Raw genomic sequence first — 11,983 nt, forward strand, 5'->3', positions numbered from 1 at the left:
CTTATTGCTAACATTTACGAATGTTCATGACCAAGAAACAAGTGGTTTGTTTTTTAAGTGATATCAGTGATGATCATCCTATTTTTGATTATACATAATTTAAAAGTTAGCTAAGAGAACCTTCCTGTAAATTGAATAAGAACGTCTGAGAGAATTAAGGCTTTAAAGATGGAACTTAAAAACAGCAGCTGGATAAGGTGTATGTTGATGATAATCAGGCCTATGAGGCAATTTTGTTCACATTCGTTATACAATAAACATTGTCCTATTAGGAGCTGCTGGGTGAAGAAGGATATAGAGGAAAGCCATGGCTGACTAAAAGTCTGCAAAGAAACATTTACTTCACAATAATATTTACAATTGAGAACCAGAGAAAGTAAAGAGTTATACAAGTTGTATAAGAATAAACTGACTTCCATTATGAGATCACAGAAGAATGAATACTAATAAAATATGAGAGGATAGTAATACATAACATTCAAAAGACTTGGAAAGTTAATCAATCATATTATTCAGAATAGATGCTACGGAAAATAAATCAATTGTTTTAGTGTAACTATTCCAAACAGTGAGGGACTCAACAGGGTCTTAACGGAAAGCCTTAAGTGGGTCACTGTATTTCCAACAGTGCAAACTCGACAGACCCGCAGGCCACACTCCATCAGGCAGGCCTCCCTCCATCAGGCAGGCCTCCCTCCTATCTTAACGGAAAGCCTTAAGTGGGTCACTGTATTTCCAACAGTGCAAACTCGACAGACCCGCAGGCCACACTCCATCAGGCAGGCCTCCCTCCTATTTGGTAACAGACCATCTGTCTTTGATTGGACAGATCAGAGCCAGAATAAGTTGTTGGTATGGGGAGGCACCGTGATTGATGAGGCAGGTTTAAATCAGATCCGATGGCCTGGCATAGTAACCTGTTGTATTTGTTTCTTTTCTATTAAAATGGCCCCCTTCTCAAGTCCTCCTTCTCTGGTGGATCCTTCAAAGTAAAAAACTACTAATATGGTCTGCAGATATTCAGATGGGAAAGGTCGTTTGCACAAAGGATGGAGAAATGCAACTATAGTTAATTTGAGCAACAACAAAAACACTATTCTCCACTGTCTGATAGTGGCTTGAATTAGCATATCTAACATTTCAATTGCTCCTCTGAAATCTGACGACCTTGTTGGCCTTGCTCTTACCCTTTAAATTATGTCGTACTGATCATTAATTTCCATTTATGGTTTTTAGCTGTAATTATTTTATTGTGCTTTTACAACCTCAGCTTCACACATAATTTGTACCCAAACAGAAACAGAACAAATCAACAGAGGGAACAATTGGTAATGTTATTTATTTAGAGAGCGAAGGGGTAAGAGATATTTCACAAGTTTGTGGTTTACAACTGTGAATGTAGCTTGGTTCCGTCTCAACACGGAGAACCTTCACATCATCTAATTCAGTAGAAGTGGTTCCAAGTGAACGTGAAAAAGTCCAAATCATGATGTGTGAAAAAAATCTGTTATTAGATGGAAAGGCTATACAGTCAGAACATCAGGTGTAATTGACCAAATCTGTACAGCAAAACAAACATAACAGTACACTGAAATAATTTCCCTAGGTATTAAAAAGCAGCCTTGTCTGTGTGTGCATGTTATATACCGAACAGTCTTCCTCAGCAGCACAGAGTCGTCGCTCTTCGTCTCGTTGGCAGCGGTGCAGTGCCACCCTGGTGTTGTGAAATAGCCGGGTTATAAGAGGTGTCTGTCATCGGCCTGATTCACAACACCAGCTGCAGCACATGCACCTGAGAGGTTGGTCTTCTGCTGCTGGATGTATTAAAAAAAAGAAAAAACACACACTCTGCAGGTTGTGCAACAATCTCAAGAGAAAAGATGAGAATAACTCATGTGAGGAGACTCTGCAACTCCATTGTGACGGACCAATCAGCATCTGATTTCAGTTGAGGGTAGCTATGATGTAATGTGTGTGGCAGGTGGGATTGTCAGGCATATTATTAAGTGTAGCTGGGTCACTGGTGTGTCTCCGCTCCCAGCACTGGGAAGGAGTACGACGGCATGGATCCCATAAAGCTTGGCTCAGCTTTGTCTCAACATCTCAGGACAGATATGTGTAGACACCAAGACAGAATGAGCCTCCATCTGTGTTCTCTCAGGCCAGACTGAAGGACACAGAGGACGATGGGCAATTCTTTTTTGAAGATTTGCATTGTGGTTGGTGGCTTGCAAAACTCGACCAGTCAGTTTATGCAGCTAAATGTACTGGTGGGCTGTTGCTGGATACTGTCAAAGTGTCATTGCTATGGTGTTCTGGATGGTTGCTACGGCAACCCCGAGGTTGCTAAAAAGTCAGCTGGGTGATACCAGTCAGGTCATGCTACATAGAAGCATTATACTTTGAGAAATTGCAGTTCAAGCTGAAACTGTTGATGGTACAGGACCTGTTCAACCCACAACTTTTTCATCTGTCAAATATTGTGAAACATGACTGAACAAGAGGATTCTGATTCTCCCTTCATTATCCCAGAAACCCTCACCCTTCTGATACAGAGAGAACCAGAAATACCCCTCCAGTCCTGCAGTCGGCCTCAAGCCAACCCTCCATCTGCCAGGGGACAGGATGTGTCACAGATACTGCACTACAGCCTGTGGAGACAACATGGTGTCCGCCTGCTACACTCAGGACGAGGAACTGTCGACAGTAACTTTCTCATGTTAAATCAGAGGGAGTTGTAATGTCTAAAACTGACAAACACTTTACTCTGGAAAGATGAGCTCTGAGGTCAGAGAGTTAGCAGGCTACATTAAATTGAGCCCAATGTTGGAAATGCAAATTCAAAAAAGTGAGGTTAAATGAAAAAGAAAAAGAAAAAAGAAATGTAATGGACAAAATAAAAAAGACAACTGAAAAGTACACTTATTTTTTATTCAAAATCATCAAAGATACAAATATAAAACAACGAAACTGAAAAAAAGAGCGAACAGAACAAAAAGAACAGACAACTAAGGGGAACTCAGATGGATGATATAAGGATGTATCCAGGAACAAAATGAAGACTGTGGTATTCTATACACACACAAAAGGTCAACACATGAGCGTGAGTGTGTGAATATGAATTAATCTGATAAAGCCCAAATAATATTGTTTGTAGGTCTGTGTGTGTGTGTGTGTGTGTGTGTGTGTGTGTGTGTTGTGTGTGTGTGTGAGTGAGTGAGAGAGAGACGTTGTCTCAGTTCATCAGTAATTCCATCTGCACCAGTCTCGCGTTGGTGTCTCCGGCCATGTTGTAGGGAATCATACCAGCAAAAGTGATCAGGGCTCTGGCCTGGCTGCGGAGTTGCTGTTAGATGAAGAAAAAGAAAAGAAGAAAAATAAGAAGGACACATAGAGATTAAAACACTAAGAAGAGACTGCTTCTGTACATCTCAGACGGTTTGAAGAAATATTGGCACATGTCGGCATATTAATAACAAGCTATAGCAGCACACATTACGTATTTTCACCTACAGACAGCAATTAGAAGCGGATTTTTCAATAAAATGTTATTCTATTTTTCATGTTTCTCAAATGTATTATCCATCTCTGCTAAATCAGAGCCCGTCTTCGCACCATGTCTCTGTCCTCGATGGTCCTCTGTGGTCGTCCAGGTGTGCCTGCTGGTGCCCCCTTCAGGCGTTTGTGCTGAGTGAACAGGATGTTCATGGTGGCCAACAGCACTTCAGACAGGTTGTGGCGCACCTGAGGAAGGAATGGAAGAATAATGCTGTGTATTGTGGGAAAGCCTAAAAGTCCCTTTTGAGCGTTCAGATCTTGACCTCACCTCATCACTGAAGTTCCTGAAGGCAGCCACTCGCTCCTCCACACTGTCCTGACTGAGAGGAAGGAGCTTTAAACGCTCCATCACCTGGTGGAGAAACACAAAGAGCAGGGACATTAATGGAGGAGCTCCGCATATTCAGGAAGGAGCTCCTGCTAGAAGGACTTTTATTGCTGCGTAACGGTTCGAGCAAAAGACTCTTCCTCCAGACTTCCATGAGTACAGAGAGTATGAAATACACATAATACACCAGTAAACACAAGTGACATGGACAATCAAACATTAAATATTTGTAAGAAAATACATTGCATATCAAACATATGCACCGATAGTATATCAAGGCTACATATGATATATAAAAAGTACTGAAAGGCACATAAAGAGGATATAAAAAGGAACATGGCATTATATACACAATGTGTGCTTTGGTCCAGACACTGGATTAAATAAGGGTCACATATTCAACAACATAGACCACTTCAATATAGTAATCATGGTATACTACTAGCTGTGTGACCAGCGGTTTCTGTATTGGGACAGTTGCGTGGCACTCACGTCGTAGGCTCTGTCAACGTGACCTGCGTGGTACTCGTCAAAGAACGTCGTCAGGTCTAAGAGAAGGTAAAACGTGCTGTTCACAGACTTATCTCCTGCAGTCCCCTGAGAACGATACCTGCAGCGGAAAGAGGAACATTTTCAGTTTTTCAAATTCAGATGCTCTTGATTAGATTTAAACTAGTGCATGGTGTGTGTGTGTGTGTGTGTGTGTGTGTGTGTGTGTGTGTGTGTGTGTGTGTGCCCTACCTCTCGGCAATAGCCACTGCAGTGTTTTTTAGCCTCTCCTTGTTGGACTGAGGAGCGCTGACCTGGGCAATGACCGGACTCAGCAGCCTGTTCATTAGCTCCAACACCTTATCTGACTTCTAGTCACAGACCAATGGACAAAGATGACGAAAGGACTCAAAACAAACCGCTGCAAATGACAGCAGCTTTGTAGAAATAGTTTTACATGAACAAGCGTGCTCACCTTGGCCAGCTCGTAGAGTTTGACCGCCTCCTCAAACAAGCCCTTGTTCTCGGCCTCCAGAGCCACTTTACCGATGATAACTTTGGTGTCCCCGGCAAACTTATCTATGACTCCAGGCTAGAGGGAGGAGGGGAGAAGATCAGAGTGAGACTGAGAACACAAACGCTCTGAGGGTTGAGCAGATGGCAACTATCCTTGAGTTGTTGGTTTGATTCCAGCAACCAAACATGAGATCAAACTAAAGCATCAAATAAAAGCTCAAAGCTAAATAAGCAAGGTTAGAAAACCAAGACATCTGATCTATTAACATCTATGAAATTCATTTTTAATTTTTCCTTCTAAATAGTGAAAAGAGATCCTGTTATATTCATAACCACCATTACCAAAACAGTAAACATGGCCCTGATTGGCTACCAGTGACTGACCTCAATGTTCCTTCTTTTTCTAAACACTAATTCTGACTAAATTGGTTTACTGATTGATCCAATTAACGGTTTCAAGAACATGACCATCATACTGATCTAAAGCATAAACATATGGAAAAGGTCTAATGTCCAATATATTCCTTCTATGAAATGCACAAACTTAAAGATGCTTTAGTAATACTCAAATCCAGCAAACGGCAATCTTACAATCCTATACTGTAAAATATAATGTCTCCCAAAAAGTATATTCATAGAGGGCTATAAACCAATACTGCAACATTAATTCAGCATTTCATTAACTCAGTTAGTAAAGATACAACCCCTGATTGATCAGGAGGACTGAAGCACGGTGAGATATGTCGAGGACAGATGGAGGCAAAGGCTTCTATGAAGCATTGTGAAGAGCTTTTAGGAGACAGAGGAACAAAGTGCTGTGAAACAGGGAGTGTCAAAGAGAGTCAGAGAGAAAGAGTGACAGACGAGAAATGTGACGCAGAGTGAGAAGAAGAGAAGTCAAAGCATTAATGGAAACATCACCAGAGAATAGATGAGGGGGCGATCAAAGACACAATATTCCTACCTTCCTGCTGCCGTCCTTCTCTAATCTCCCCAACAGCATGTCAAACTGTAAAAAAGACAGACAAAAATACCATATTAAAAAAAGTATACACTGTAAAACGAGAGGAATAGGCACACCTTTATGTACAACAGCCCTGAAATAAATCCTACAATATGGAAGGTCTTTTCAAACCTATATTTTGTTTACTTACATTTACGAAGCCAACATTTTAAAAATAAATTAAAGTTATTGTTGCCCAGACATAAATAATGTTTTCTATGTAAATGTGGGTCACTCACCTCACGACTCTCAATAACAAGTTCACTGACACAACGCATGAACATGTTTTCTCCCTGGCTGTCATTCTCATTTCTGCAGAACAGACACAAACAGTAGGAATTAGAAACAGAGACCACGAGAAAGGCAATTGCTGAATTTAATATAGAATATTTGTCACCAACTGACAGGGTTATAAAATACAGGATGTTCAGGACTGTTAGAGTGTAAGATTACTTACCGTAAGAAGTAGAAGTACTGCAGGGCTTCCCGCGGATCAGTGGATTCAAACTTGCGAGTGTACAGCATGAGCAGGCGGATAAAGTTGAGGCGCCGTACCATGTGAGGGTCACCGGGCTCCTGGCTCACTACAGAGAAAAGGTCGCCACATTTTGTTTCACTAAAACTTGTTTCACGAGAGCCTGCACCACGCTACAAAGAGAAAGCGATTACACTCACACAGCTGGGCGCTTTGGCCAGACGACTTCAGCATCAGCCGCAGCTCGTACAGGACCAGCGCCACGTGCACAGCATGACTCCGAAGTCTCTCAACGCGAAACAAGAAAGCCACGGCCGCCTCAAACTGGGCTGTCAGGAACAACACCTGGAAATACAGGAAGGGCTGCTGGCTAGCAGAGAAATGGGACTCTCCTGTTGGGGGGGGGGGGGGGGGGGGGGGGAAGAGAGAGAGAGAGAGAGAGAGAGAGAGTTTAGAAGTGGTGAAGTATTTCTGCATTAATTAAACCATATCCTTTCAAGAAAAAAGAGCTCACAATCGTCATTCGTCAGCTTTTTATCTTTTGCTGCATGGTACTGCATGACTCGACTCGCTCTTTTTTGTTGGTGTTAGGGTGGTCTGCACAGTTTGGTTGCCAATAAAAGCATTCAGCGAGTTGTCATGGCAGTTTCATGTGGCTTCGCTGTGATGTGCAGCTGAGAATCTTCCCGACACTGAGGGGGTAATATCTGCAGGAGGAAACGAGGAGAGGAAAAGGACCTGGCACCAAAAGCCGAACCATGCCGTTGAAATGAGGCACAAGACTACCGAGTGTAAACATTAAGTAGGGACCTGTGAATTAAATACAGTCTGTACAAGATCAAGGTCTAATCAAGGAAAATAATTGAAATCACCTGTTGGGTATTCAGTGTTTTTTTGACAGTTACTATAGAAACCCTTCTACTGCCATTATTGAATGTACTTAAACACATTAAACAATAATTGCCATTTAAAACTCGAGGTCTATACATGCCACATTAACATTTGACAGTTGCTATGGCAACTAACATGTACGAATTAAAAAATGTGCTGTTAAGTGCAGGCACTTAGTCATCAAGTTTACTTTTTAATTATAATCCTTAATCCTTTTGCCGGCTGAGGAGTAGAACAGGGTGGACCATGTCAGCCATTTTATAGCCTTATCTCAGACTTACAGCACTTTGGTTCAAAAAGGGAAAGCGCATAAGAGACGAAGAGAGCGATGAAGAGGAGAAGCACGAAGGAGGCGAGATAAGAGCTTGGGGGGGCTGCAGCAGATTGTACAAACAAGAAATGAGAAAGACTGCACATACAAGGAGAGGAGATTGGAAAAGGGGATGGAAATCAGTGAGAGGAACCGGCGTTGCAGGTGGAAGGAAGAATGTTGATAAAGGATAAAAGGAGGACAGAGAAGCAGCGAAAGAAGAAGAGAGGAACAGACGGGGCTTTGGGCTTTACGTCCCGCTGTGAAGCAAGATGGAGTACAACAAGGAACACCGAGACAGACAACCCAAGGAGCAGAGCACCATGAGAGAAAACAGAATGTGGCCTCAGGCTGTATTCCCAATGAGAGAGTTTGAGGGGAAATGGGAGCGAAAGAGGAAGAGGGCTACTGAGAGAGAAGAGTCTTATCTGAACGGAGCAGGATCGGCCCATGGAGAACGCAACACCCAGGGGAGAAAGCTGCTTTCTCAATCTGTGAGAGAAAGGGGCTAATAACCTTATGCTCCACTTTTCTTTGTATGTGTGTGTGTATGTGTGTGTGTGTGTGTGTGTGTGTGTGTGTGTGTGTGTGTGTGTGTGTGTGTGTGTGTGTGTGTGTGTGTATCGGAGCCATGTGGCTGTTTAAGGCTCTGATCAGGCAGAGTGCATTTTAGCAGCCTGGGGCAGATTTTGATAATTGTTTTCAATAAGAGTGAAGCTTTTGCTCGCTGCTTTTCCGTTGCAGAGTGCCATCTCGTTTTTACGCTCTTCTCCAACTCCCGCAGTTGAAAAACTTCAACTCAGAACAGAAAAGGGCCCCATGTGTTGTCCCCCCTCCCCCAATTGTCCAGATGAATTAAGAAAAGCGATTTGTAGGTTAATTAAAATATATATTATATTTCTGTCTGTGGACAGATTTTGTCACTGTGATAATGTCACAATCATGTTAGATGCAGTCATGAAACTTTACAGGTTGAAATCAAAATGAGGGTTTGAAGGGGCTATTTACGCCACTGGCACGATCTGCAGCTGGTGTGATCCATCGTAAGATGGGCTCTTGTATAATTACAAATTGTATATATCGTATTTGAATATGTATACTTCAATCAGTGCTGGAGAAGACAAACAAGCATTTCACCGCACAATGTGGAGATATGTTGAGTACGTGACAAAGAAAAACAGTAAAAAACTTTTCAACTACTTCATTTTCCATGTGTCAGTCCAATAATGCCTTTGAGGGGGGACTATCCAAAAGTGTGCCTCTCGTCCCCTTTCGTAATATTCATTGTGCTTAAACATCAACGGCACAGCATTCTTGAAGAGCAGTCAGGGAAGCAGTGTGATGCAGCCAGGAGGAAGAATGGTTGGATGGGAGTTTAAGCTGCAGCTGTTTCTTTTAACTTCACTAAAGGCATTTGATAAGGCCTATAGAGAGACGAGACGGGAGGCTTAATCTAATTCTCTGCACAGGCAGCAGGTGACTGGCAGTTGTAGCGCTTTCAAGCCAGAAACTCCTCTGGCTGAACCCCAAGTACAAAAGATATATGAGAAACTGTGCTGCTATTTCTACATTTGGCAGTTTAAAAATCAATTCACCGACAGATTCTGGCACATTACCCCACAAACGAATGAACTTTTGTTCCTGACTACTTTGACAAAGAGCTCAGAGTCATACTTGCAGGCTTGTATTCCATAAATAGTTACTGAGGCTCATGGGTAATGTAGTGTTTAAAGCTGTTCGACATAACTGAAGGAACAAACATGACTTTTCAGGAACTAAGCTGAGATATTCATAGCTGTTTACTTTAGTATCGTTAAATCATTCATGCATCACTTGCAAATGCTGCTAAGTTGCTCATTTTGTTTATTTTTATTTTTCTAAGGTGGCTAATCAGCTTCTCTAAATTGAGGGTTTTGTGCATAGACAAATCTTTTGTCTGTGGCCTCCTTCAAGATTAAGGTTGAAAGAACTTTTGAAGCAACGGGAAAGACAAGACAAGGAAAACCAGCACTGAGACGGCAGGGATTCATGAGAATAGTCAGAATGTGAAAGTCAGAAAGCAGGATGTACTCATAAGACAATATTAAAGGATGTACCCATAAGACATTATTAAAGGATGTACCCATAAGACATTATTAAGGATGTACCCATAAGACATTATTAAGTTGTGTTCAAATGTGATCTTGTAAAATATAGTTTTTGGTGATCGTAAAAAGAAAATCGTAATTTGCCAATACAATTGCAACTTGTGCATCTCTACAATGAACCAACAGAACGACCAAAGGAACGTGTGGTCCACAGGGAACAGCCTGAATACACACATGTGTGCCACCCTCTGCTTCTCAAGCACCCCTGAGGAAAACATGATGGACCGGAGGTAGGCAGGGAGGCAAAAGTGATGCATCACAATGTTGAGAAACTAAAGTTTAAAGATTTGGGGGCATTTATAGAGCTGAAACAGAAACACAGTTCCATACCGTAGTCCTCCAGCAGCTGTTTCTGCAGCTGTGGCAGGGTCAGTCTGTCCTGAGGAGAGCTGCTGTTGTCATCATCAAAACACACTTGGTTCAACTGCAGGGAGAAACAAACACAGTAGACACTTTTTGTTAAACAAGCCTTGGGACTTTTAAGGATGATCATTATCTGGGCCAGCATCTCCTCTGGCTAGTGTGCTAATGCTTTACGTTTAAATAAAAATAAAAGAGCTACATTAAGTCTACTGTACCTTAAGCCAGAGGTAGTCTTCAGTCTTGTCTGCCACCTCTCCATGGTTATCACTGATGTCACATTTTCCAATCAGGCAGTAGACGGCTCTCTTGTAAGGGTCAGCGCTGTTCCTCAGCACTCTGCGGTAGTGGAGACGGAGCTTGTTTTCTAAAGTCGGAGGAAGGCTGAAGGGAAAGATCAAGAGGCATACATGATGATACAGTTTGACCTTCTATGACCACTGTGTGCATCTCAACAAATACATACAAGACAAAGATCTACGGGGTTCTCACCGTCTGTCAGGGCTGTTCATGTACTCCTGAAACCAGGTCTTAAAGTCTCCCAGCTGATGTTGCACTCTGTTCACAACCTGCATGGCTGCATTCAGATCTCCACAACGCAGACAGTAGTAGATCACAGCCCACACTGGATGGCCCTCTATCTCACCATCCTGAAAAGACACAAGGATATTCAATGCAGTGGTGACAATATTACACTGACTCATGTAAAATAAAGATTCTGTCCCCATATTAGTTTTTGACCTGCACATTAATTACGCTTGTTCTACAATCAGACTGTTGGTGCGATACGATTGGAAGGTTTACCAAATACAAAAACATTTTTTATGTTTAGCAGTTATATTATTGGCAAATTAAAAAAAAGAAAACATTGAGAATCTGCGTGTGTTACCTGCATGCCAGGCAAAGGCCCTGGGAGTTTAATGTTGAGGAAGCTGCGCACTAGTTGGTATGTTCCTGGCACTCCACCAAGTTGGGCCTGATGGAGGTTCCCAAACACGGTCACCATGGTGTAGTTTTTATAACTGGGAAAGAGGCGACGCACACATACAATGAGTTCATCGTCATGGTGTAGTTCGGCTTAAATTTGAACTACTGTTATTTTAACTACTATGCCCACTGCTAACTTGGAGATCCAAAAATATTGAGCTCTTCAAAACACAAGACTGACCACTGCACTTTAGAAAAACAAAAACAAACAAAGTCACCTGTTCTCTAGGAAGCTGAGTGCCTGGCGTACGAAGGCCATCTGCATTTCAACAGAAGTGCGACTTTTGAGGGTGTCTTTGGCTGGAACCAACAACACATCGGTCATCTGCTTCACCATCAGCCACATGTCAGATACATTCTGGAGGGAAGAGAGAGGGTGATAGTCAGTTACTTAAAACTTGTCGGAAAAGACTGAATGCATATTAGCTGTCAGAGTAAAACTATGCTATATCTTGGCAGAGGACAACATAATTAAATCTGAAAACAACAATTTCATGGCGATAGCAGATGTTCTTACCTTGTCATCCAGGCTTTCTGCGACAGAAGCACATAAGTCTCCCAGATTAGGCTGAATGTGACCATTCACGATCTTCTCATTGAAAATGTAAATCTGGAGGAAGACGACGTCGTAATAAGACGAAGAGAGGAAGAGAGAAAAAGGGTTTATCGTCAATAAGCCCCCTAAATCGTTTAAAGGCAACATTTTCAGGTTCAATTTCTACATTTGCAAATGAATGTTGCAAATGAAGAACTCTGCTCACAACTCCATCTTCAGAAGTAAAAGCCAACACTATGCCCATCGAGTGAAATGGTTCACGACGAAAAACAAGAAAAAAAGGATCAAAATGTTTAAAAGGTCATCAAAGAGGATAAAAAAAACTAGACAAATGACGCCGCATGCAATGTGTCGACACATGGT

At 42.1% G+C, this 11,983-nt stretch overlaps 1 protein-coding gene across 1 annotated transcript in view; it reads right to left on the reverse strand.

The window, feature by feature from the left end:
* Positions 1–2,910: 2,910 nt before the first annotated feature.
* The window catches only part of nup93 (nucleoporin 93), a 27,210-nt gene continuing 18,137 nt past the window's right edge, over positions 2,911–11,983 (reverse strand). The window contains exons 7-22 of the mRNA XM_034534927.1: positions 11,582–11,674; positions 11,283–11,422; positions 10,967–11,099; positions 10,570–10,727; positions 10,296–10,461; positions 10,048–10,141; positions 6,570–6,761; positions 6,352–6,478; positions 6,134–6,206; positions 5,856–5,900; positions 4,851–4,967; positions 4,628–4,746; positions 4,379–4,496; positions 3,827–3,910; positions 3,616–3,744; positions 2,911–3,346 (exon numbers count right to left, since the gene is read on the reverse strand). Coding sequence (XP_034390818.1) covers positions 3,236–3,346; positions 3,616–3,744; positions 3,827–3,910; positions 4,379–4,496; positions 4,628–4,746; positions 4,851–4,967; positions 5,856–5,900; positions 6,134–6,206; positions 6,352–6,478; positions 6,570–6,761; positions 10,048–10,141; positions 10,296–10,461; positions 10,570–10,727; positions 10,967–11,099; positions 11,283–11,422; positions 11,582–11,674 — 1,899 coding nt within the window. The 3' untranslated portion in view covers positions 2,911–3,235. The remainder of the gene's footprint in view (positions 3,347–3,615; positions 3,745–3,826; positions 3,911–4,378; positions 4,497–4,627; positions 4,747–4,850; positions 4,968–5,855; positions 5,901–6,133; positions 6,207–6,351; positions 6,479–6,569; positions 6,762–10,047; positions 10,142–10,295; positions 10,462–10,569; positions 10,728–10,966; positions 11,100–11,282; positions 11,423–11,581; positions 11,675–11,983) is intronic.

The sequence above is a fragment of the Cyclopterus lumpus genome, chromosome 6, assembly GCF_009769545.1.
Source record: "Cyclopterus lumpus isolate fCycLum1 chromosome 6, fCycLum1.pri, whole genome shotgun sequence".
Lineage (NCBI taxonomy): Eukaryota > Metazoa > Chordata > Actinopteri > Perciformes > Cyclopteridae > Cyclopterus > Cyclopterus lumpus.